Source organism: Silene latifolia, chromosome 3 (genome assembly GCF_048544455.1).
Source record: "Silene latifolia isolate original U9 population chromosome 3, ASM4854445v1, whole genome shotgun sequence".
Taxonomy (NCBI): Eukaryota; Viridiplantae; Streptophyta; class Magnoliopsida; order Caryophyllales; family Caryophyllaceae; genus Silene; species Silene latifolia.
This window is the reverse complement of record NC_133528.1, coordinates 7,675,435-7,698,716: the sequence shown is the minus strand read 5'-3', so window position 1 is coordinate 7,698,716 and position 23,282 is coordinate 7,675,435. Positions and strand designations below refer to the sequence as shown.

Below are 23,282 nucleotides of genomic sequence, written 5' to 3'. Positions count from 1 at the left end.
ATCTTGTAATTAGGAGAAGATCTCTCAACCAATTGGTGTACATATACTCTACGTTATTGCTTAATGAAAGCCAAGCATTATCTTCTATCATGGTATCAGCTTCCTAGGGCAAACAAAATCGATCCAAACTAAATCGCTTCCGCCAAAACCCTAGCTTCTTTCTCTGCCGGCTGATCTCTCTCTCGACCTCACGTCACCACAGCCATGGCACCTAAGTTTCATCCCGCTCTTGCCGTCACTAACATCAAAAACCACGTTACCGTTACCCTCAGAATGGACAACGACCAATATCCGCTATGGGTAGCGCTCTTCATGAATCACGCTAAGTCGACACGCGTGCTTCATCATCTCATCGACCCTAAGTCCGGCAAACCTGCCGATCCTGTCACGGCCGACGAGAAGGAGCAGTGGGAAACTATTGATGCAACGGTCCTTCAATGGATCTATGCGACGGTTTCAACAGAACTTCTTGAAACTATAGTTGAAGAAGACTCAACCGCAAAGGCTTGTTGGAAAAGAATTCAAGACATTTTTCAAGACAACCAGTACAGTCGCGCTGTGACTCTTGAACAAGAATTCTCCGGCACGTCTATGGGTGATTTTTCCTCTGTCTCGGCCTACTGTCAAAGGCTAAAGAGTTTGGCTGATCAATTGAAGAACGTTGGTTCTCCAGTTACCAACAACCGTCTTGTTCTTCAATTGGTCTCGGGTCTCACGCCAGCATATCAAAGCGTGGGTACCATTATTCGCCAAGCCGACCCTCTCCCTCAATTCTATCGTGCACGATCTATGCTTACCCTTGAGGAGGCGGGCATTGCCAAGGCTGCCTCCACGGCTCTCTATGTGAACAAGCATGATGACGGCTCTGCGTCGTCGGGTCAATCAATCCTGGGTCGTCCTCCCTCTAATGCCAACAAGAACAATAATAAAAATGGAAATAAGAAGAAGAATGGTGGCAATAAGGGAAACAAAGGTGGAAAGCAGGGTGATGCAAATTCAGGGGGTGTGTCGCAGCCAAATGGACAAACGGCGTCTTCTCTTTCTCCTGCTCCGTGGCACGGCTATGGCGGCTGGCCATGGGGACCGTCGGCCTGGCCGTATCCCCCGTGTCCCTACCCCACTGCTCCTAGCTTTGGGGTAGGGACACGGGCACCAGGGCCACGTCCGCAAGCTCCTCCTCGACCACAAGCTTATTCAGCCGAGAATCCGCCTTCTCAGACGGATATCGAACAAGCCATGTACACTCTGGGCATGACTCCTCCTGATCCGCGTTGGTTCATGGATACCGGGGCAACATCTCAAATGGCGTCGGACGCAGGTAATCTCTCGTCTTATGTTAATTCTAGCATTCATAACGGTATAACTGTCGGAAATGGTGAAACAATTCCAATTAAGGGCTATGGTAACACGACACTCGACAAACCACACCCACCACTCCATCTTAAAAATGTCATTCATGTACCCAAAATTGTCAAAAACTTAGTTTCTGTCCGAAAATTCACTACGGATAATTCGGTAACTGTAGAATTTGACCCACTTGGTTTTTGTGTGAAGGACTACAAGCTAGACGGGGACGCGTCTCATGAGGTGTAATAGTCGGGGCGATCTATATCCCATTACTCAGACCACTTCGCCATCTCCTGCTGCTTGTACTGCTCTTGCACCGTCTCTTTGGCATGTGATGGTATCAAGTTATACCTCGCAAGTGCACGATTTTATCGTTGTACACTATTAAGGGTCGATCCCACAAGGAGTTGAAAAGATTACTAATTGTTCTAATTCTATCGTTTAGCTAAGTCGGCAATAAGGTGAAAAGGTTATACTAGAACTACCAACAACATGAGAAAACAAACTAAATAAGAAATAGGTGAATGAGCAAGGTAAAATGAAAAGTTGTAAATCAAATAAATTAAAAACCTAAGACTCGGTTCGTAACTCCACTCAATTAAATCTCTAGGCTAATAATAAGGGTAGCTAGGTGAGGAGGTGACGACTCTAATTCGCCTAAGACCCCCCTCTCGGGTTCGAAATAGGACACTAGTACTACCCACCAACTCCCCTCTCGGGTTCGAAGGTCGGAATCCCTAACTCAATACCCGACTACCCCAAAAACATGCATTTTCCCAAGGTAGTCCAATATTTGCTAAGGTCGTTAAGCCCCATCAATTTCCGGGTCATCCCACTCCCTCTCTCGAGGGTCGATTTCAAACGCTAGTTTAGAGGTGTCCTACCCCGGTTCTCCCTTTCGGTCTCAACCAAGGTTAACAATAGGGTCAAATCTCGGGTATCCAAATCACAACCTAACCAACTCTCGTTGGTGGACAAGGGTCGTAAGTCAACACTACCCAAAAGTCAACCCATAACTCCAAATCATTCCTCCAAACTACCCTCACCAATTTCCCCAAATAATTAGCCTTTATGAGATTCAATTAGTGAAATTACTCATGTTGGGTCAAACCGAGCCCTAGTGGAAGACTACTCACTAATCATGGTCCTAATTAAAAAATAAACAATAAAGATGGAAACTTTGGTCACAAACATGGTGGGAAGATGGATTTTACTACTAAACATGCAACAATCCAACAATAGTTGTAAAGAAAGATGATTTAATCTAACAACAAGGTTGGTTAAACTAAAAGACACAATCTTTAACCCAATCAACTCAAAGATTAAGTCTTTGAAGACAACTATCAAAGGATGAACAAATGAAAGAGAATCAAAGAAAAGATGAACAATGAAAAGATGAACAATGATGAAAATAACAACAACAAACCAACAACAACAACAATTTTAACATAAACAATCAAACAAACTTGAAGGAAGAACAAAATGTAAACAAATGAAAATAGGGAGAGAATTAATACCAACTCAATAGCAAAGAGGAATTTGGATAGAAATAATAAAGAAGGAGAACCTTCAATCTTCTTACAAACCCAAATTCAATTACTAATTAATTGAAGAACTTCTCTAATTAAGGAAAGATTAACAAAGAGATTAACAAAGTTTTAAACTTGAAAGGGGAAATATTCTGGATCTAGGGTTGTGTGTACAAAAGGGTTTAAGAGGGGGTATTTATAGTTTCCACAAGGATTAGGATAGAATTTGGAATGGGCTTTTGAAACACGTATTCGCACTCCCGGCCGGTCAACCGGCCGCCGGTCCTTTGGCCGCCTGGGAGATCTCTGGAAGTTTGAACAAACTTTGGAAGTCATCAGGTAGGCACGGCGGGTCGACCGGCTGCCGGTCCCTGACTGGCTGGGACGCCTTTGACTTTGGACTTGACTTTTAGCCTATGGGGGAACTCCCAGCCGGTTGCCCGGCTGCCGGTCATTTGACCGGCTGGGAGATTCCTGTAACTTCCTTGATTTCTTGTGTTTTTCAGCTCATGCGTTTTCCCAGCCGGCTAGCCGGCCACCGGCTGGGGATACTCCTTCCTTGCTTCTTCCTTCATTTCCATGTATATACGTACTCCCAACCGGCTGGCCGGCTGCCGGCCTACCGGCTGGGAATACTTCTCAGCATCATTAACTTCATCTTTCATGCGTAGCTTAGTAATCCCGTCTTTCTAGCTTCATTTCGCCCGTTCCCGCCTCAATTTCTGCAAGGGGGCCACAGTGTCATAGTAAAGGGAATCGGGACAAGAAATTAGAGAAAGGAAGTACAAAACCGACTCAAATGGAGTCGGAATGCATGAAAATAGAGGGGAAAAAGGGTGCAAAAGGGTCCTATATCAACCTCCCCACACTTGAGCCTTACTCGTCCACGAGTAAGTCCCAAAACCAATGTACAAAGCATTATTATGATAGAAATGGAGAGTGGATGCACAATATAAGCATCACTCACTAAACTACTACCTAAGCCGATCGAGTATTAGCGCACTCAACGCCCCTTCAACTCGCAATTTGACACTCATGAGGGAAGAGTGCCCTATTGCAAGGCAAGTTGGGTCTTGCTACAAAACTTTCGACACATCCATCATGAAAGCACGTAATCAACAAATAGAATGTATCTAACAAAATGATCCACTTTCCTCATCTAAGTGGCCGAATTTTTCAAACAACAAAACACGGTCTAGGTCGGGAGTACCGTCTCAGGAATGCCAATTGAGGTGCCAACCCCCTAAGCGTGACCCAAGCAACCCTCGCGTGACCAATGCTCAAGAAACAAATTCGAGAGCGGGGAAAGGGGAGAAAGGGCATGACCGCCGAGAATTACAAAACCGACACAAGATTCAACCAAAGGGGCCCATGACTAAGGGGACCAAGGCAACGACATCCTCACGGTTTCCGCTCGTCACTCAATGAAGAACAAGGTAATTTTTGTGACAAATAGTAACCAAAATCACTCAACTAAACTCAACTAGCGAAAACGTGCCCGCAATCTAATGTGTAAGATCGTCCTATGTCCTATGAAATGCAACAATGATAGAATGCACTTGAAATGAAGTGAGGGTTAGAACGGGGCTAAGGAGAAGGTCGAAACGGGATTGGTGCAAGCACCATTTGGACATGTGGGGCTCAAATCAAGAATCGTCGACACATCACATCCCATCTCTTATTGCAACACATGAGACACGTCTATGCCCTAACATAGCAATGATGACCAAAACTATGCAAAAATTGCATAAACCCAACTCAAGTAGGAAAAATTTGATAAAACTCTTTTTATTTCAACAAATGGTAACGTCTACACCGTAACAACGGCTCGATTTTCCAAGCCATGCAAAAAATGTGTAAACCCGACTCATCATTGGAAAAACATCAATTTGCCCCCTTTTTATTTAGCAACGACTTTTTCTACCCCATTTAATGATGAGGAGGGGTGTTGCTCGCCTTTTTCTTTTCTTTATAACATATACAATATGACTCACTATTTTTTTGATTTTTCATTACATTTTCACTTTTCTATATTGCTTTTCATTACAATTTTTCAACCTCTTATTTATATACAAAACCAAATTCTCATCGAAATCCGACCCAAGTGGACGTGCAAGCCATCCACCGTCACGACCCAAATCACCTCCTACAACACAACTACAAAAACCGACCAATTCTTGATTAAGGAAGGGTGGTTATGGGAATGTAGCTATTTTAAGTGGGTTTGCCAAATGAAAAGGCTAAGCTCAAAGGGGGTGAATCAAAAAGGGAAACGATGTAGGGGAGAAAACAAGGCTATTTGGCTATGTGAGGTTCATGAAAACTGATTTTTGCTTCATATCACGTGCACAAAAATGTAATGCAATTTCACGGTCTAAGGACGACGCGACACACTTATGCGTGGTGATGTGACACGTCTCGCGAGGAGACCTACTCTCGAACCTAGATGAGGGCGGGGTATGAATGTACCCACCCTAGAAGGCTCTACCCTTACCTTTGAGTAGCTAAGTCGAGCCAAAGGTCTAGTCTACGGCCCTAGGTCTCACAAGATCGGTCTAAACTCATTGGTCAAGCCCTCCTTCCTCGGCTAACTAAGAGGCCACGGGTGCGAGTCACGAGGAGGGGAAAGGCACAATTGGGCACATTAGCTCATCATGGGGGTACTTGGTTCCCTTCCTTGACCATGTTCTTCCTTAAAAATTTATGTACAAACTCAATGCAAAATGAAGGAAATACAACATAGATTTACATGTGAACAAATACATGCGGAAATTTAAACAAACATGAAATGAAACGTGCAACAAGTTGGCTAATCCTAGCAGCACATCAACACCAACAATCCAATCGGTCTCCCAAGGAGACACCCAAGGCAACAAAATTCTCATTCTCCTTCAAAATATCTAAGATACCAAAAAGAAAGAATAGTGAAAGGAGTAAGAGATAGGAAGGATTATACCAAGCGGTCTTCTAGCTCCTTTTTGCCTCGAGTGGTAAATGCGCCATGCCAAAGGTTAGACAAAACATATATATACAATGCAATTTTTTTGAATTTTTCAGAATTTTTTCAATTTTTAGGCATTTTATCTAATTATAAGCATTTACAAATATAAACAAATATTCACAAAAGTGGATATTTCCCTCCCCACACTTGAGATGTACATTGTCCTCAATGGACAAAAGCATAGGGAGTGAATAAGAAAAAGAAAGGAACATATTTTTTTTAATTTTTGATTTTTCAAAGGGAAAATAACATATTTTTGTGTTTTTTGTTTTTGAAAAATTAAAAAGACATATTTTTTTGGTTTTTGATATAAGAACTCCCTCCCCACACTTATTTATTTACATTACTTCCAAATGGAAATAAATGTGTGGAGGGAATTCAAATGAAAAGACATGTTTTTGTTTTTTTTTTTAGGCCCTCCCCACACTTATTTATAGACATGGGAGGGCATATTAGGGAAAGAAAGTAACATGTTTTTGGTGGTTTTAGTCATTTTTCAAATTTTTAGTTGTTTTTTTTTTTTTTTTTTTTTGAAAATGCAATGCATGCTCTATTTTATATACAATATTCAAATGACAATGCAATTTATGCTAAGTGAATGTAATTACTAAATGTAACAATATATTACAAATTGAAATCTAATGCAATCCTATATGAATGCAACTAAATGCATGCGGAAAATTGAACATGAAAGTGAGAATTTGGATAAAAGGGAGAGATCGTACTTGTCATTTGGATTGAATATGGGGAGCATACCGAAAGCTTTGGATTGAAAAGGGAAGAAGAAGTGGAGCCCTCATTACTAGGCTCTACTCATACTCGTCATCACCATCACCGTCTCCATCACCATCTCCATCATCATCATTACCATCACCATCACCTTGAATCGTCCCGAACTCGGACTCACGGATGAAATCGTCCGTGTTCAAGTGGGCATCCGAGCTGAAATCCTCCATGCCCGAGCTCATGCCGACAAACATCTCCGGGTGCCCTCCGGCACCACTAGACCCGCCCTCAGTGAAGATAGAAGGGGCACTCCCGAACCACCTCGTGTCATGTCCCTCCCCTTGAGTGGTAGGCGGGGTGGGGAAGACCGGGGCGCTATAGTAGTCGGGCCGCAAATTTATATCTCCGTAACGGATGGTCCCATCTTCCGGATGTCCGCCATCCGGGAATAAATAGTAAGAGGGGTGAAGCTTGGAGGGGTGTTTGTATTGGTGCCTTATCATATCATCATAAACCGGGAATTGACCAAGGGAATGGTCATAGTAAATCCGGTCAAGCCGTTGTTGAAGCCCAAGCCGCTCACTCGCGGCGTTTGCCATATTAATCTTCATTTCCTCCATGAAGGAAATGAGGTCGGCATGGAGAGGGGGTGATTGAATTGGTTGGTGACTAGAGGAGCCCTCTTCTTGTTGGAAGGGCCCGGGAACGAATGGAGTAGATGGTGTAGCATACCGCAAAGTAGACCTCGCGGGAATGATAGATCGGCCACGAGTATACCGAAGATTTGGGTTAATGTGTTGGGGAATAGAGGGGTCTTCAAGGTTTTAAATTTCAAGCAAATAATACTCCGAGTTAGGCACTACTTTCATCTTGTCGGGGTTGGGAAGAGGGATGGAATTTCTGTCAACACCATCCACCCGAATTTGCCAATAGTCAAGGCCATCATTCGGGTTGGTCTTCAACCAACCGAGGTTGTGGTGGATATAATTCTTGAACATCGTATCACCAATCATATACCGCATCCCACTCAAGTTGACTCTCCGATTGAGTCTCTTTATCAAATGGGTGATGAGTCCACCCACGACAACCGCCGTCGAAGAGGCCGGAGAGTTGCTAAGTCTTTGCAAAGTAAGGGCCAAGTGGTGGGCAATGTCAATTTTGAAGGTAGTGGGGTTAGAACGAAGATAAGAGCCGAGAATTTCCAACTCCTCCGTTCGGAAATTGTGATTTTCCTCACGGCCAAAAACAGTCCACCCCATAAACCGATGCCAAAACCAAATAGCCGCGTTATGGACAGTGTTAGCGGCTCTCTTGACCCCCGGAACATCATCTAAACCCGTAATAGCCTTCCATAAGGCCCCATGGTCAAAGGTCTCGGGTGCCTTGTGAGGAGGGCTTGTGTCAAGCCCGAAATGGGAAGCAAAGGTCGCAAGGGTCAAGGAGTAGTCCTTGTTCATCAACCGGAAATGCAAAAAGGCAACCTTTTGGGATTGGCGATGCTTGTCAAGACGAAGGGAACTCTAAAACTCCCAAGTGAGACGGGCATAGGTTTTCTCATGTATCCCGTACATCAATTTCATTCCCACCCCCTCAAACAAGTCAAGGGTAACTTGGTCTAGCCCTAACTCCCGCATGGATTGTCTATCAATAAATCGGGTGGGGGCAATGGGGCGTCTCTTGAATAAAACAAATTTAACTTTCATTGTGATGGAAACGAATTGGACATCCGGGAAGTCGGGATCGGTGCTCATGTCGGTCGCCGCCTCCGCTTGTTGAAGTGCCAAATCCCCCTTTCTCACTCTTTTCTTTGGGGCCATTTTTTTGTGATTTGATGGAGGGTTAAAGGTAGGAAAGAGGTTGTTGTGGGTTTGTTGGTGGTAGGGTGGTGGTAGGGGGTGGTGGGAGTGGTTGTTGGTGGGATTGAAGGATGGGGGTTAGGGTTAGAGTGAGAGAGGAGAGAAGAAAGGAGTCGAAAAAAATGAAAGGGGGAGGGTGTTTTTCGTGTAAAATTAAGCTTCAGAGTACTCCCAGCCGGTCAGAAGACCGGCCGCCGGTCGCCCGGCTGGGAAAACGTACTAATTTGAAAATTTTAAGAATTTTACAGAAGACTCCCAGCCGGTCAGAAGACCGGCCGCCGGTCGCCCGGCTGGGAGGACACCCTAGCTTCAATTTCTTCAATATATGCATTCCCAGCCGGTGGGCCGGCTGCCGGCCTGCCGGCTGGGACTTCTCTCAAGGGTAAATTTGACACAAATCCCATGTATACGTACTCCCAGCCGGTGGACCGGCTGCCGGCCTGCCGGCTGGGGATACTCTTCCTTGTGAATTCGTCAAAATTCCTTTGATTTTACAGGAACTTCCCAGCCGGTCAGAAGACCGGCCGCCGGTCACCCGGCTGGGAACACGTTCCAGCACATTTTCTCCAATATGCCCCTATTCCATTTCCCATCATCTATTGGCCTCGACTTCCGTGTTTTCGACTTTCAAACCCGACTCGTGATGTCGGATAAAGGCCAATAAATGGTCAAACGCTTGTTCATCATACAAAAACCCCAAATCTTCAACAATTGTGACCGACATCAATCAAAATGACAAGTAGCATCCGTCCAAAATTAAACAAATTCTACCTAAATGCATGATATTTACAAAGTTGCATGGGTTGCCTCCCATGTAGCGCCCTTGTTTTATGTCGTAGGCTCGACGGAGTTAAGAATCACAATCAATAATTTGGAAGATAGGTGGCGATGGAGCTCACATTCTTGATGATAGGGGTTCCGGCAACGTAGTGCTTGAGCCTTTGCCCGTTCACCTTGAAGGATTTATCTCCATTGGATATTTCAATCGCGCCATGTGGAAAGACTCGGACCACGGTGAAGGGTCCCGACCACTTAGACTTGAGCTTCCCCGCAAACAACTTGAACCTTGAGTTAAAGAGGAGAACCAACTCTCCCTCCTTGAACTCTCTCCGAATTATGGCCTTGTCATGGAATCTTTTGGTCCTCTCCTTATACAATCTAGAGCTCTCATAAGCCTCTAGCCTAAATTCTTCAAGTTCATTGATGTCAAGTAGTCGCTTCTCTCCGGCGCTCTTCAAGTCAAAGTTAAGGAGCCGGATTGCCCAATGCGCCTTGTGCTCCAACTCGACCGGCAAATGATAAGGCTTCCCGTACACCAACCGGAACGGTGAAGTTCCTATTGGTGTTTTGAAAGCGGTCCGGTAAGCCCACAATGCATCATTGAGCTTGGTTGACCAATCTCTCCTTGACCGGCTCACGGTCTTCTCAAGGATCATCTTGATCTCGCGGTTAGAGATTTCGGCTTGGCCGTTAGCTTGTGGGTGGTAGGCAAGACTCCGCCTATGTTGCACCCCATGTTTCTTAAGTAGAGCATCAAAAGTCCTTTCCCGGAAATGAGTTCCACGATCACTAATCACAATTCGTGGAACCCCAAACCTTGGGAATATGATCGTCTCCATAAGTTTGGTCACCGATTTTGCGTCACAAGTCTTTGTTGGGATGGCTTCAACCCATTTGCTCACGTAGTCCACCGCAACAAGGATATATTCATTCCCATTTGATGAGGGGAAAGGGCCTTGATAGTCAATGCCCCATACATCGAATACCTCCACTTCAAGGATGTAGTTCATTGGCATTTCATGCCTCTTTGAAATGTTACCACTTCTTTGGCATTTGTCACACTCCTTGACGTAGGTCGCCACATCATGAAAGAGGGAAGGCCAAAAGAAGCCACATTGGAGTAGCCTTGCGGCGGTTTTTCGTGAACTACCATGCCCTCCACTTGGCATGTCATGGCAATGAGAGATTATGGGTTTTACCTCTTCATTCGGGATGCATCTTCTAATTATCCCATCCGCACAAGACTTGTAAAGGCATGGTTCTTCCCAAAAATATTGCTTGAGATCGTGAAAGAATTTCTTCCTCTTATGGGAGTCATAACCATGTGGGATGACCCCGGATACCAAGTAATTGACATAATCCGCGTACCAAGGGACATCCATCAAAGCAAGTGCGAATAATTGATCATCCGGCAAGGAGTCATCAATTGGCAATCCATCCTTACCCTTGACATGGAGTAGCCGAGAAAGATGATCGGCTACCACGTTTTCCACACCCTTCTTGTCTCGAATTTCAATATCAAACTCTTGTAGCAAAAGTATCCACCGAATCAAGCGTGGTTTTGACTCCTTCTTGATTAGCAAGTGCCTTAATGCCGTGTGATCGGTGTGCACAATTACCTTAGAGCCCACCAAATAAGAACGAAACTTGTTCATGGCATATATGACCGCCAAAAGCTCCTTTTCGGTGGTGGTGTAGTGTGATTGAGCTTCATCCAAGGTTTTGCTTGCATAATATATGGCATGAAGTTTACCATTCTTCTTTTGTCCAAGCACCGCTCCCACCGCTACATCACTAGCATCGCACATCAACTCAAAAGGTTCTCCCCAAGTGGGAGGTTGCATAATTGGAGCGGTGATGAGAGCTTCCTTCAACCTATTGAAAGCATCCAAACACTCATTAGTAAATTCAAATGGCACATCTTTTCCAAGCAACAATGTTAAAGGTCGGGCAATCAAAGAAAAATCCTTGATAAATCTCCGGTAGAAACCGGCATGCCCAAGAAAACTTCTTACTCCTTTGACATTAGTGGGAGGGGGTAAAGTTTTAATCACTTCTATCTTAGCTTGATCAACTTCCAAGCCTTTACTTGACACTACATGACCCAAAACAACCCCGGATGTCACCATGAAGTGACATTTCTCCCAATTCAAGACTAGACCGCTCTCTTGACACCTTTTCAAGACCTTATCCAAATTAGCTAGACATCCATCAAATGAGGTGCCTACGACGGAGAAATCGTCCATAAACACCTCCATGATATTCTCAACATATTCGGAAAATATAGCTAGCATGCATCTTTGAAATGTGGCCGGCGCATTGCAAAGCCCAAAGGGCATGCGCCTATAAGCAAAGGTGCCAAACGGGCACGTGAAGGTGGTCTTTTCTTGGTCATTAGGGTGAATCGGGATTTGGAAAAATCCCGAAAACCCATCAACACTACTACAAATTTAGGCAACTACAACGCCCCTTTAACAACGATTATTCACGAAAATCACAATAGACGTTGTAGAATGTATGGCGCGAATTTTACTAAAATCAATTACAACGGGTATTGTTATAAAAACCGTTGTTATTATTTTTAACAACGGGTCACACATGCGGAACCGTTGTTAATAATTTGGCGCAAAATTGGCGCAAAGTTAGTGAAAAGTAATCACAACGGTTACTTTTGAAACCCGTTGTTAAAACATATTTGAAAACGGGTGTTTTTTACAACCGTTGTTAAAACATATTTCACAACGGTTGTTGTTTAATAACCGTTGTCAATACCTTCCATACTATAAACCACACAAACAGAAGTCTGCTGCAGCCACAAAACACAACCCTTAATACACAAACACAAACACAGCAGACAAACAAACACAAAACACATACACACTCTCTTTCTCTCTTTCTCTCTTTCTCTATTTCTCTCTTTCTCATCGTCGCTTTATCTTCTCGCCGTCATTGTGATTTCATCGTCTATTACGTTCGTATTTATCGTAAATCTCGCCGTCTTTGTTAGTTTCATCGTCATTATTTTCTTTTTCTATTTATTTCTTTTGCATATATGTGTTTTTATCGACCATTATGTTATTTGTTTAAGTATTGTTCGCATAATTAGTTACTAAAACAATGAAGAAGCAAGATGAAGAAGTAAGATAAACATAATTAATATATATATATATATATATATATATATATATATATATATTTATAAATACATAAATTAAAAAAAAAAAAAATTACATATGTAAAAATGCAATTCTTATATTTTCATGGAGGATCTTATTGTGCTCTATCGTATCCATCCTCTCCTCCTTGGCTATTTGGAGGTTCCGTTCAGCTTGCTATATCGTCATATAGCCGCAAATCGCTGCTGCTTGCTCCGTCAAGCCATCTTCTTTGGCGTGCTTGGTGCGGATCGAGCTTCCGCAAGGTAGCTCCTGAAACTTTCCTCAATATGGAGGAACCGGCGGATGAAGTTGTTGTTGTTCTCGATCATGGTAAGAGTCTTTAGGATGAAATCATTCATTTTCTTAGAGTTTTTTGAGTTTGATTTGAAAGATTAAGTAGAGTTTGTTTTAACAGTTAGAGTTTGGAGATGAATATATGAGATAATGGAAATGTTAGTTGAGATATGCAATGTATTTATACTAAGCAATGTGTGGGTTGAGTTAATTGCTTTTTAATTAATATATATGTTAGGAAGTTGTGCCATAATCATCATCATCTCTCTCAATAATGCTGCTTCAAATCCTATTACTAACCCTTCTCATTCCATATTATCCGTTCATATGTACAGTGATGTCGGTAATAATGCATGCATTGGAATTCTAACAGGCCGTAATTATGCATGCATCTAGTAATATTTAATTTAATTTTTTTTTATTTTTTAAGAACAAACAACAACGGTTATTTGAAAACAACCCGTTGTCTTTAGTTATAACAACGGTTTTGTATATTACAACCCGTTGTTATAACTTTCCCCCCAAAATTGAGTCACACTTTCCACAACGGGTTTTTATACATAAAACCGTGGTTAATAGTTTTAACAACGGTTTCCTTAACTAAACCAACCGTTGTTAAAACCTTCTACAACAGACGCTTTAACAACGTCCGCTTTTTTATATAACAACGGTTTTTGACCGTTGTTATAGCCTGTATCTGTAGTAGTGCAAGGTAGCAAAAATGAGAGTGTTGGGCAAGTCTTTCCAACATTTGGTCAAGGAAAGGGAGGGGGAAATGGTCTTTCCTAGTTGCCTTGTTGAGGCGTCTATAGTCTATACACATTCTCCACCCGGTTGTGACTCTTGTTGGAATTAGCTCATTCTTGTCATTGGTGACTACCGTGACCCCGCCCTTCTTTGGCACAACATGCACCGGGCTCACCCATGCACTATCGGAGATAGGGTAAATTATGCTTGCATCATAGAGCTTCAACACCTCCTTCCTAACCACTTCTTTCATAGCGGGGTTAAGGCGGCGTTGAGGCTCAATGGAAGATGCACTCTCATCCTCCAAATGAATGCGATGGGTGCAAAAAGAAGGGCTAATCCCCTTGATATCATCAATTGAGTACCCAATGACATCTTTGTATTTTCTCACAACATCAAGTAGCTTTTGAAGTTCGGTGTCATTGAGTGCACTATTGACAATAATAGGGTAAGTGTCATTAGGGCCAAGGAAAGCATGTTTAAGAGTAGAGGGAAGAGGTTTCTGTGGGTGAATATCCGTATACTACCCTTTAAATGTAGGATTATAACGCAAAATTTACATGTGATTATAGTCATAAAACGAAAAACATAATGAAACGATAAAGATATAGAAATAACCTTCGGTCCTAGTGCAAAAGGCAATGAGAGATCAAGTTAGATCTCCTCCTAATCGTTGCACCCAAGATGTCCGAGTAATGCCCTTGTGCTAGAGAGTACCCTCTAATTGCCTTTGCAATATTGAGAGGATAGTTTTTGTGAGTTTTGTTGGATGTGAGATCCGAGTTCTGAGAGGCACAATTCCCAAAACCCTAATTTTGATTAGCAAATGATAATTAGGTTAGACAAGAGGAGAAGCTCTCCTTTTGTCTTTGGATGGCTCGGCCAAACCGAGTGAGAGGGAGCCTCATGGGCTTTTTCATTTCCTCTTCATATAAACTCGTGGTCCGAATCCTAATTGCTAAATGTATATGACACGGTTTCATTATAAACTGATATCGGTTATCGGAAATTAAGGCATCAACTAATAATACGGGTTAGTTGAATTATTAATACATGTCCGACAAAACAGTATTGTATAATTATATTCAATATACATTTAATTAAATATAAAACGCTTATATTTAATTTTACGAATTAACTCAGTTAATTCGCCTTTTGCCCATGATATTTAATCCGTATTAAATATAATATCTCAACATCACATTTTGACTAATTATTAGTCAAATAACTCGACTAACCGGTTAGTAAAATTTGGCATCTACATGATCAGTATTTTCATACCGTCACATCTCTCAAAACGTATCCTATAGGTGTGACTTTTAGGGACCAGTTGATCACCGCCATCTGTATGACAATAACGTCAAACTTATCTAGCAAGCCAACCATTATTGATAAACGTGGATCAACTGATTATGATACAAAGTATACCCTTTGATCCTTTTAGAGGTTTATAAGTCCTTGCACTAACTGTTAAGGACACCAACCCCAACAAGCTCCCACTTGTCCGTACAAGTGTATGTGCAATGACGTTATCCACACTAACTGGAGGACACAAGCTCCAACAAACTCCCACTTGTCCGTACAAGTGTATGTGCGATAACCGATTCTCATATTCATTTAAAATTTCTCCCACTCAATGTAAAACAATTTGCAGATCTGGATCCACAAAGGTCGTATTTTACAATCGATCTGGATCTAGAGTGGTTTCCCCGACTAGAGAGTAACTTAACTGATAAAACGAATCCGTATCCGAGCATGGCCATGCATTTCGATTCTGACTCCTCGAGTGGCCCTGAGAAATATCGAGTAACTGATAAAGGCTGAATATTTCCTTCAACTCGAACTCCTTCCGATCTAAGCACGCATGAAATGACCCGAAACAATCTACTTGGCCCCCTGTTACGGATGACCGTGAGAAAGAAACCAAAGTCACCCAAAATCGCCTTTAGTCTCAAGAGACAATTGATAGTCAAAAGAATCGACTCTTAGGATCACCATGGAGGTCCTATCCACGACCGGGCACCGAATGTTATAAAACATTTAGGACTCCACGTTGATGTCACAATTGTGTCCTACGAAATATCCGTATAAATCGCCTCTGTGATTGGTCAGTCAACCTGTTGACTTATGGCTAGTTGAACCCACCATCAACCAACGTCACAAAATAATTGCCCGAGTTATCAGCTCATGTGGGCAATTAAGGACTGAAAAATATAATGTTCGTTCAGTTCACTTTGTGGTGTTCAAAATTTGTCGTACAAATCCACATGAAAAACAAAATATATATAAAATATCAAAACGATGATGTCGTATAGAGTACAAAAGGGAATGAATCTAATCCATAAAAGAGTACTACAACTTAGGAACACGTTTAATTCCCATGGAATTAACGTGCCCTTCATGCTTATCTTGTCGTAATGCTTTAGTGAGAGGATCTGCTATGTTATCATCTGTAGCAATCTTTTCTATCACTACTGCCTTTTGCTCCACGTAATCCCGGATTAGATGAGCTTTCCGTTGTACATGTCTAGACTTGTTGCTAGACTTTGGCTCCTTAGCTTGGAAGATGGCACCACTATTGTCGCAATAGATGGTGATCGGGTCATTCGAACTAGGCACTACAGATAGCCCATGTAAGAATTGACGCATCCATATCGCTTCCTTTGTAGCTTCAGACGCGGCATAGTACTCGGACTCGGTCGTAGAATCTGCTTTAATGTTTTGTTTTTCGAACTCTTCCAGCTGACTGCAGCGCCATTAAGAGTAAAAACGAATCCAGACTGAGATTTCGAGTCATCACGATCCGTTTGGAAGCTAGCATCTGCGTAACCGGTTGCGCATAGCTTTTGTTCGCCTCCATAAGTCAATGCCCAATCTTTAGTCCTCCGTAGGTACTTAAGAATGTTCTTGACAGCCAACCAATGTGATTCACCTGGATGCTGTTGGAATCGACTTGTCATACTCAATGCATATGCCACGTCGGGACGTGTGCATATCATGGCATACATGATAGATCCTATTGCCGAGGCATAAGGTATCCGTGCCATGCGCTCTTTTGCTTCCGGTGTCTCTGGTGCCTGAGACTTGCTCAAATGCACCCCTGGAGACATAGGAAGGAACCCCTTCTTGGAGTTAGTCATGCTGAATCTCTCTAGGACTTTGTCTATGTAAGACTCTGATCGAGAGATAGCATCCGTCGTGATCTATCTCGATAGATACGGATGCCTAGAATTCTTTGTGCCTCTCCCAGATCTTTCATCCGGAAATGGTTTTTCAACCATACTTTCACCGAAGTTAAGAGAGGTATATCATTCCCAATCGGAGTATGTCGTCAACATACAATATTAGGAAGACAATCTTGCTCCCACTCGACTTGATATATAAACATGGTTCCTCGACCGATCGAGTAAATCCATTTTCTTTTATCACTTGGTCGAAGCGATGATTCCAACTCCTTGATGCTTGCTTAAGTCCATAAATGGAACGCTTAAGCTTGCACACTTTCTTAGGATGTTTTGGATCGATGAAACCTTCGGGTTGTACCATGTACAACTCTTCCTCCAAAAAGTCGTTTAAGAAGGCGGTTTTCACGTCCATTTGCCAAATTTCATAGTCATGAAAAGCGGCAATCGCTAAGATAATCTGAATGGAACGCAAAGATGACTACGGGTGCAAAAATTTCATCGTAGTGCAAACCTGGCACTTGGGTGAAACCTTTAGCAACTAGTCGTGCTTTGTAGATATCTTGTTGACCTTCCACAGAATGCTTTATCTTGTAAAGCCATTTGCATTGAAGGGGACGAACCTTAGCAAGTAAGTCAACAAGATCCCACACGTTGTTCTCATACATGGAGTCCATCTCGGATTGCATGGCCTCAAGCCATAGCTTTGAGTCGAATCGGTCATGGCACCTTTATAGGTTGCGGGTTCACTACTCGTTAAGAGTAGAATGTCATCTATGTCATGTTCCTCGACCATACCAATGTATCTGTGCGGAGGAATAGAGACTCTTCCCGACCTCCTAGGTTCCTCAAGAATATTTACCGCAGCCGGGATTGAAGGAATTGGTTCCTCCAATGGTTGCTCGGTGTTCGGTTCGGAATCTCCGACAGGTCGAAGGTTCTATCACTCTTTGCATTCTCGAGAAATTCCTTCTCTAAGAATGTCGCACTAGCCGCAACAAAAACGCGTTGTTCGGTTGGCGAATAGAAGTAATGACCACGTGTTCCTTTAGGATAACCTATAAAGTATGTCTTGACCGATCGCGGGCCGAGCTTATCTTCGTGTCTCCACTTGACATAAGCCTCGCACCCCCAAACCCGTATAAAGGACAAGTTAGGGACCGTTCCTTCCATAGTTCATATGGAGTCTTGTCAACAGCTTTAGACGGACTTCGGTTAAGTATTAGAGCGGCCGACAAAAGAGCATAACCCCATAATGAATCGGGTAAAACCGTGTGACTCATCATGGATCGAACCATATCAAGTAGTGTTCGATTTCTCCGTTCGGACACACCATTCACCGAGGTGTTCCAGTGGAGTTAACGTAGGGCGATCCCACGCCTTTAAGGTGTTGATCAAACTCGTGAGAAAGATACTCGCCACCACGATCCGAACGTAGTGTTTTTATCTTTCTACCAAGTAGGTTCTCAGACCCTATTTTGGTATTCTTTGAATTTCTCAAAGGATTCACTTTTGTGCTTCATTAAGTAGACATAGCCATATCTACTTAAATCATCCGTGAAAGTGATGAAATACCTATAGCCTTCTCGTGCGGTGATTGACATAGGACCACATACATCCGTGTTTATGAACCCTAATAGGTCAGCAGCGCGCAATCCAACACCTTTGAAGGAAATACGAGTCATCTTACCGATGAGACATGATTCACACGTGCCAAATGATTGAAAATCAAAGGCCGAGATAGCTCCATTTTTAATGAGTTGTTTTACGCGTTTCTCATTAATGTGTCCCATACGGCAGTGCCATAGATACGTTTGATCTTTGTCACCAACCTTTAACTTTTTATTCATTACGTGTAATATTTCGGTCGTCTGATCTAGAACATAAATTCCGTTCATGGAGACTGCCTTGCCATAAATCATATCGTGTAAAGAGAAAATGCAAGCATTATTTTCTATTACAAATGAAAAACCAAGTTTGTCAAGTGCGAAAACCGAAATAATGTTTTTCGAAAGACTAGGAACATAATAGCAATCATATAATGACAACTCAAATCCGCTAGGAAGCTGGATCACATATGTCCCCTTTGAGATAGCGACCACTCTTGCTCCATTCCCAACACGCAGTCCACCTCACCCTTTACGAGGGGTTCGATGTTTCGAGCCCCTGCACATGATTACACAGATGAGAACCACAACCAGTATCAAGTACCCAAGTTCCGTAACTTGCGTGGTTAATCTCAATCATATGAATAAAAGTAGAAGAGAGAGAAGACATACTAACAGGTTTAACACGACCTGCCTTTAAGTCCTCATGATAAACAGGACATGTACGCCTCCAATGCCCAGTCTTGTGGCAATGATGGCACTCCATGTTTTCATTCTTGCTCTTTGTCGTGCCTGATGAGGTGCTCGACTCACCAGGCCCACTCTTACCTGGACCCGACTTCTTAAACTTCGGTTTACCTACTGCTAGGTTTGCCTGAGCTTTGCCCTTACCTTTCCCTTTGTTTGACACAACGAGAACATCCTGTTTCATGCTCCCACTGAGCTTCATGTCCTTCTCGGTCTGTACGAGAAGGGAGTGCAGCTCATGGGGAGTTTTCTTCAAATCATTCATATAGTAATTCGCTCTGATACCACTTGTGGGTGAATATCCGTATACTACCCTTTAAATGTAGGATTATAACGCAAAATTTACATGTGATTATAGTCATAAAACGAAAAACATAATGAAACGATAAAGATATAGAAATAACCTTCGGTCCTAGTGCAAAAGGCAATGAGAGATCAAGTTAGATCTCCTCCTAATCGTTGCACCCAAGATGTCCGAGTAATGCCCTTGTGCTAGAGAGTACCCTCTAATTGCCTTTGCAATATTGAGAGGATAGTTTTTGTGAGTTTTGTTGGATGTGAGATCCGAGTTCTGAGAGGCACAATTCCCAAAACCCTAATTTTGATTAGCAAATGATAATTAGGTTAGACAAGAGGAGAAGCTCTCCTTTTGTCTTTGGATGGCTCGGCCAAACCGAGTGAGAGGGAGCCTCATGGGCTTTTTCATTTCCTCTTCATATAAACTCGTGGTCCGAATCCTAATTGCTAAATGTATATGACACGGTTTCATTATAAACTGTTATCGGTTATCGGAAATTAAGGCATCAACTAATAATACGGGTTAGTTGAATTATTAATACATGTCCGACAAAACAGTATTGTATAATTATATTCAATATACATTTAATTAAATATAAAACGCTTATATTTAATTTTACGAATTAACTGGTTAATTCGCCTTTTGCCCATGATATTTAATCCGTATTAAATATAATATCTCAACATCACATTTTGACTAATTATTAGTCAAATAACTCAGACTAACTGGTTAGTAAAATTTGGCATCTACATGACTGTATTTTCATACCGTCACATCACTCAAAACGTATCCTATAGGTGTGACTTTTAGGGACCAGTTGATCACCGCCATCTGTATGACAATAACGTCAAACTTATCTAGCAAGCCAACCGTTATTGATAAACGTGGATCAACTGATTATGATACAAAGTATACCCTTTGATCCTTTTAGAGGTTTATAAGTCCTTGCACTAACTGTTAAGGACACCAACCCCAACAGTTTCAACTCCACTTGAGGAGGCGTAGATCTCTCCTCCTTTTTACCATCTCCTCTCAAGCTTTCAAATTCTTTGTCCGGGTCTTCTTCAACCGTTGCTTCCATAGCTAAAGCATACTCCCGGTGCTCCTTGCAATCTTTTACCTTGCCCTCAAGGAACCCTTGCAAACCCTTGTCTTCATCAAATTTCTTCATATCAACCCATTCTTCTACCACATCAATCATATAACAAGACTTTTCTTCCGAAGGCTCTTTCATAGCCTTGTTCAAGGAGAATTCAACCTTATCTTCACCCACTTGTAAGGAAAGCTTCCCATTCTTCACATAAATCATGGCACCCCCCGTAGCAAGGCATGGGCGCCCCAATATGATGGGAATATTTGAGTCTTCGGGGATGTCCATTACATAGAAATCACATGGAAATGCAAGTTTCCCCACCTTGAGCGGGATATCCTCCACAAGACCAATTGGGTATCTTACCGACCTATCCGCAAGTTGGAGAGAAACCCTTGTTGGTGAAAGCTCATAACCTTTCAATTTCTTGAAAATTTTGAGGGGCATAAGACTAATGGTTTCCCCCAAATCACACAAGGCCCTCTCAATATGCACGGTCTCAATCTTACAAGGTATGGAAAAGCTCCCCGGGTCTTCAAGCTTTTGAGGAGCCTCATTCATGAGAATTGCACTACACTCCTTGGATAAGTTCACCATAGTTGTCGGGCTCAAAGAGTTTTTGTTTGAGATGAGCTCCTTCAAGAACTTTCCATAGCTTGGAATCTCCTTTACGGCATCAATGAAAGGCATGGTAATGTTGATACCCTTCATCATGTCCATGAACTTCCCATACTTTTGTTCAAGTTTGGCTCTTGCCAACCTTTGTGGAAAAGGAATTGGTGGCACATAAGTTCTTACAACTTGTTGTTGAGGCTCTTCAACCCCCCTTGTTGGTTCATCAATCACTCTTGGAGTTTCCACAACAACTTCCACGAGTTCATCTTCTCCCTCCTTTTCTTCAATTACCTTAGGAGGTTCAACCACAACTTGAGGTTCAACGACATCACCCGGTCTACTACTCTTCCTCTTCTTGACAAATTCCCGGTCTTCCAAATCTCTACCACTCCTCAAGTAGATAGCATTCATGGTTTTCGGATTTTCCTCGGTTTTACCCGGGAATTTCCCTTGGGAGGCTTGTCGTTGGCTCATTTGGGTAGCCAATTGGGAGATTTGGTTGTCCGTCATCCGTTGAGAAGCTTGCATTTGGGTCCTAAGTTGGTTGATGGATGAGGTTGTCTCGTCATGTTTTTGAGTGGAATGGTTGATGAATTGTGTTTGAGTATTGACAAGTTGGTTTTGGGAAGTCATCAATTGTTCCATCATGAGTTCCAAGCTTGACTTTGGTTGGGTTTTTTGTTGGAAAGTTTGGGTGTTTTGTTGGAAAGGTTGGGTGGTTGGTGGGTTAAGTGGTTGAAATTGTTGTTGTCTTGGTTGGAAGGTTCTTCATTGGAAACCCGGTGGACCTTGATTGAATGTTGTGTTTTGTTTTTGAGCTTGAAAGTTTGGTTGTTGTGACTTTTGTTGGAAGGTTGGGTTTTGGACATTTTGAGAGCCATAGGAGAAGTTTGGGTGGGCTCTCATTCCGGGGTGATATTGGTTGTTGTTAAATGCTTGCTTGGCCGGACTAGACTCCCATATCCCGTTCACTTGCTCCATACAATTGCCATCTCCAACCACCAAAGGACACTCATTGGGTGGGTGTCCTTGGTCTCCACAAAGCTCACAACTATAGACTTGGTTCCTCATAGAAGAATTGCTAGATGTTTTGCTTGAGCTCATCAAGGCAACTTGTTGCTTAAGCTCTTCTATCATCTCTTTTACCTCCACATTGTTGGCCGATTCGACCGTTGACTTCCCTTTCCTCTTGTGCCTATCATTGTTCCAATGAAAGGTACGAGAAGACATTTCTTCAATAAGCTCTTTCGCCGTCTTGTGATCTATCTTATCCAAAGCTCCCTTCCCCGAGCCGGAATCAAGGTTCATCTTCATCTCATTGTTTAACCCTTCATAGAAATTGTTGATGAGTTCATCATCCCCAATACCGTGGTGAGGACATAGCCTTTGGAGGCCCTTGTACCTCTCCCATGCTTCATAAAGGGTCTCATCTTCTTGTTGGGTGAAGCCTTGGAGCTCACTCTTGATTCTTGCGGTTCGTTGGGGTGGGAAATACTTGTTTAGGAAAGCCTTAGAGACATCGTCCCAAGTCCGAAGAGAGTCGGGTTCACAACTTTTAAGCCATTCCTTGGAACTTCCCCTCAAAGAGTAAGGGAAAAGCCTAAGGCGTACGGCATCCTCCGTCACTCCATTGGCCTTGAACATGTCACAGCTATCCAAGAACTCGTTGAGATGTTCGTTGGGGTTTTCGGTGGCTCCCCCTCCGAATTGGTTCCCTTGGACAAGTTGAAGCAAGGTGGCTTTCACATCAAAATTGTTAGCTTGAATAGGTGGCTTGACAATACTCGGATTCACCACCTTTTTCGGAGCCAAGTTATCTCGCATAGGAACCGCGGCCATTGTTACTTCCGTTTCCGGTGTTGCAAAAGGATTTTCGAAAGTTTCAAAGGCCCGTGGTTCTTCTCGAAGGTCCTCAATTACTAAATTTTCTTGAGGAATCGGTGTTTCTATAAGCCCTCTTCTACGGAGTGAATTTAGTCTTCTCGCGGTTGCTTCGATCTCGTGGTCAATCGGGCGAATTGGTTGACCTCTTCGAGCTCTCATAACCATGCAAAAAGTCCTACACACTTAAGAGAGGGATTAGTAACAAAAGACTTAGTCTAAACAAGAACGAAAACAATTAATATCTAGCCGAACTCCCCGGCAACGGCGCCAAAAACTTGATGGTATCAAGTTATACCTCGCAAGTGCACGATTTTATCGTTGTACACTATTAAGGGTCGATCCCACAAGGAGTTGAAAAGATTACTAATTGTTCTAATCCTATCGTTTAGCTAAGTCGGCAATAAGGTGAAAAGGTTATACT

The 23,282-nt window shown here is 42.7% G+C and overlaps 1 protein-coding gene and 1 non-coding gene across 2 annotated transcripts; both read left to right on the top strand.

The window, feature by feature from the left end:
• The first annotated feature begins 204 nt into the window (after window positions 1-204).
• Window positions 205-1,593, top strand: LOC141648602 (uncharacterized). The gene has a single exon (XM_074457330.1). It carries the CDS (start codon window positions 205-207, stop codon window positions 1,591-1,593), a length of 1,389 nt encoding a protein of 462 aa, XP_074313431.1.
• Window positions 1,594-22,340: 20,747 nt separating this feature from the next.
• On the top strand, window positions 22,341-22,447 carry LOC141650745 (small nucleolar RNA R71). The gene has a single exon (XR_012546762.1). It is a non-coding gene; the product is annotated as a small nucleolar RNA R71 (small nucleolar RNA).
• The last annotated feature ends 835 nt before the right edge of the window (window positions 22,448-23,282 follow it).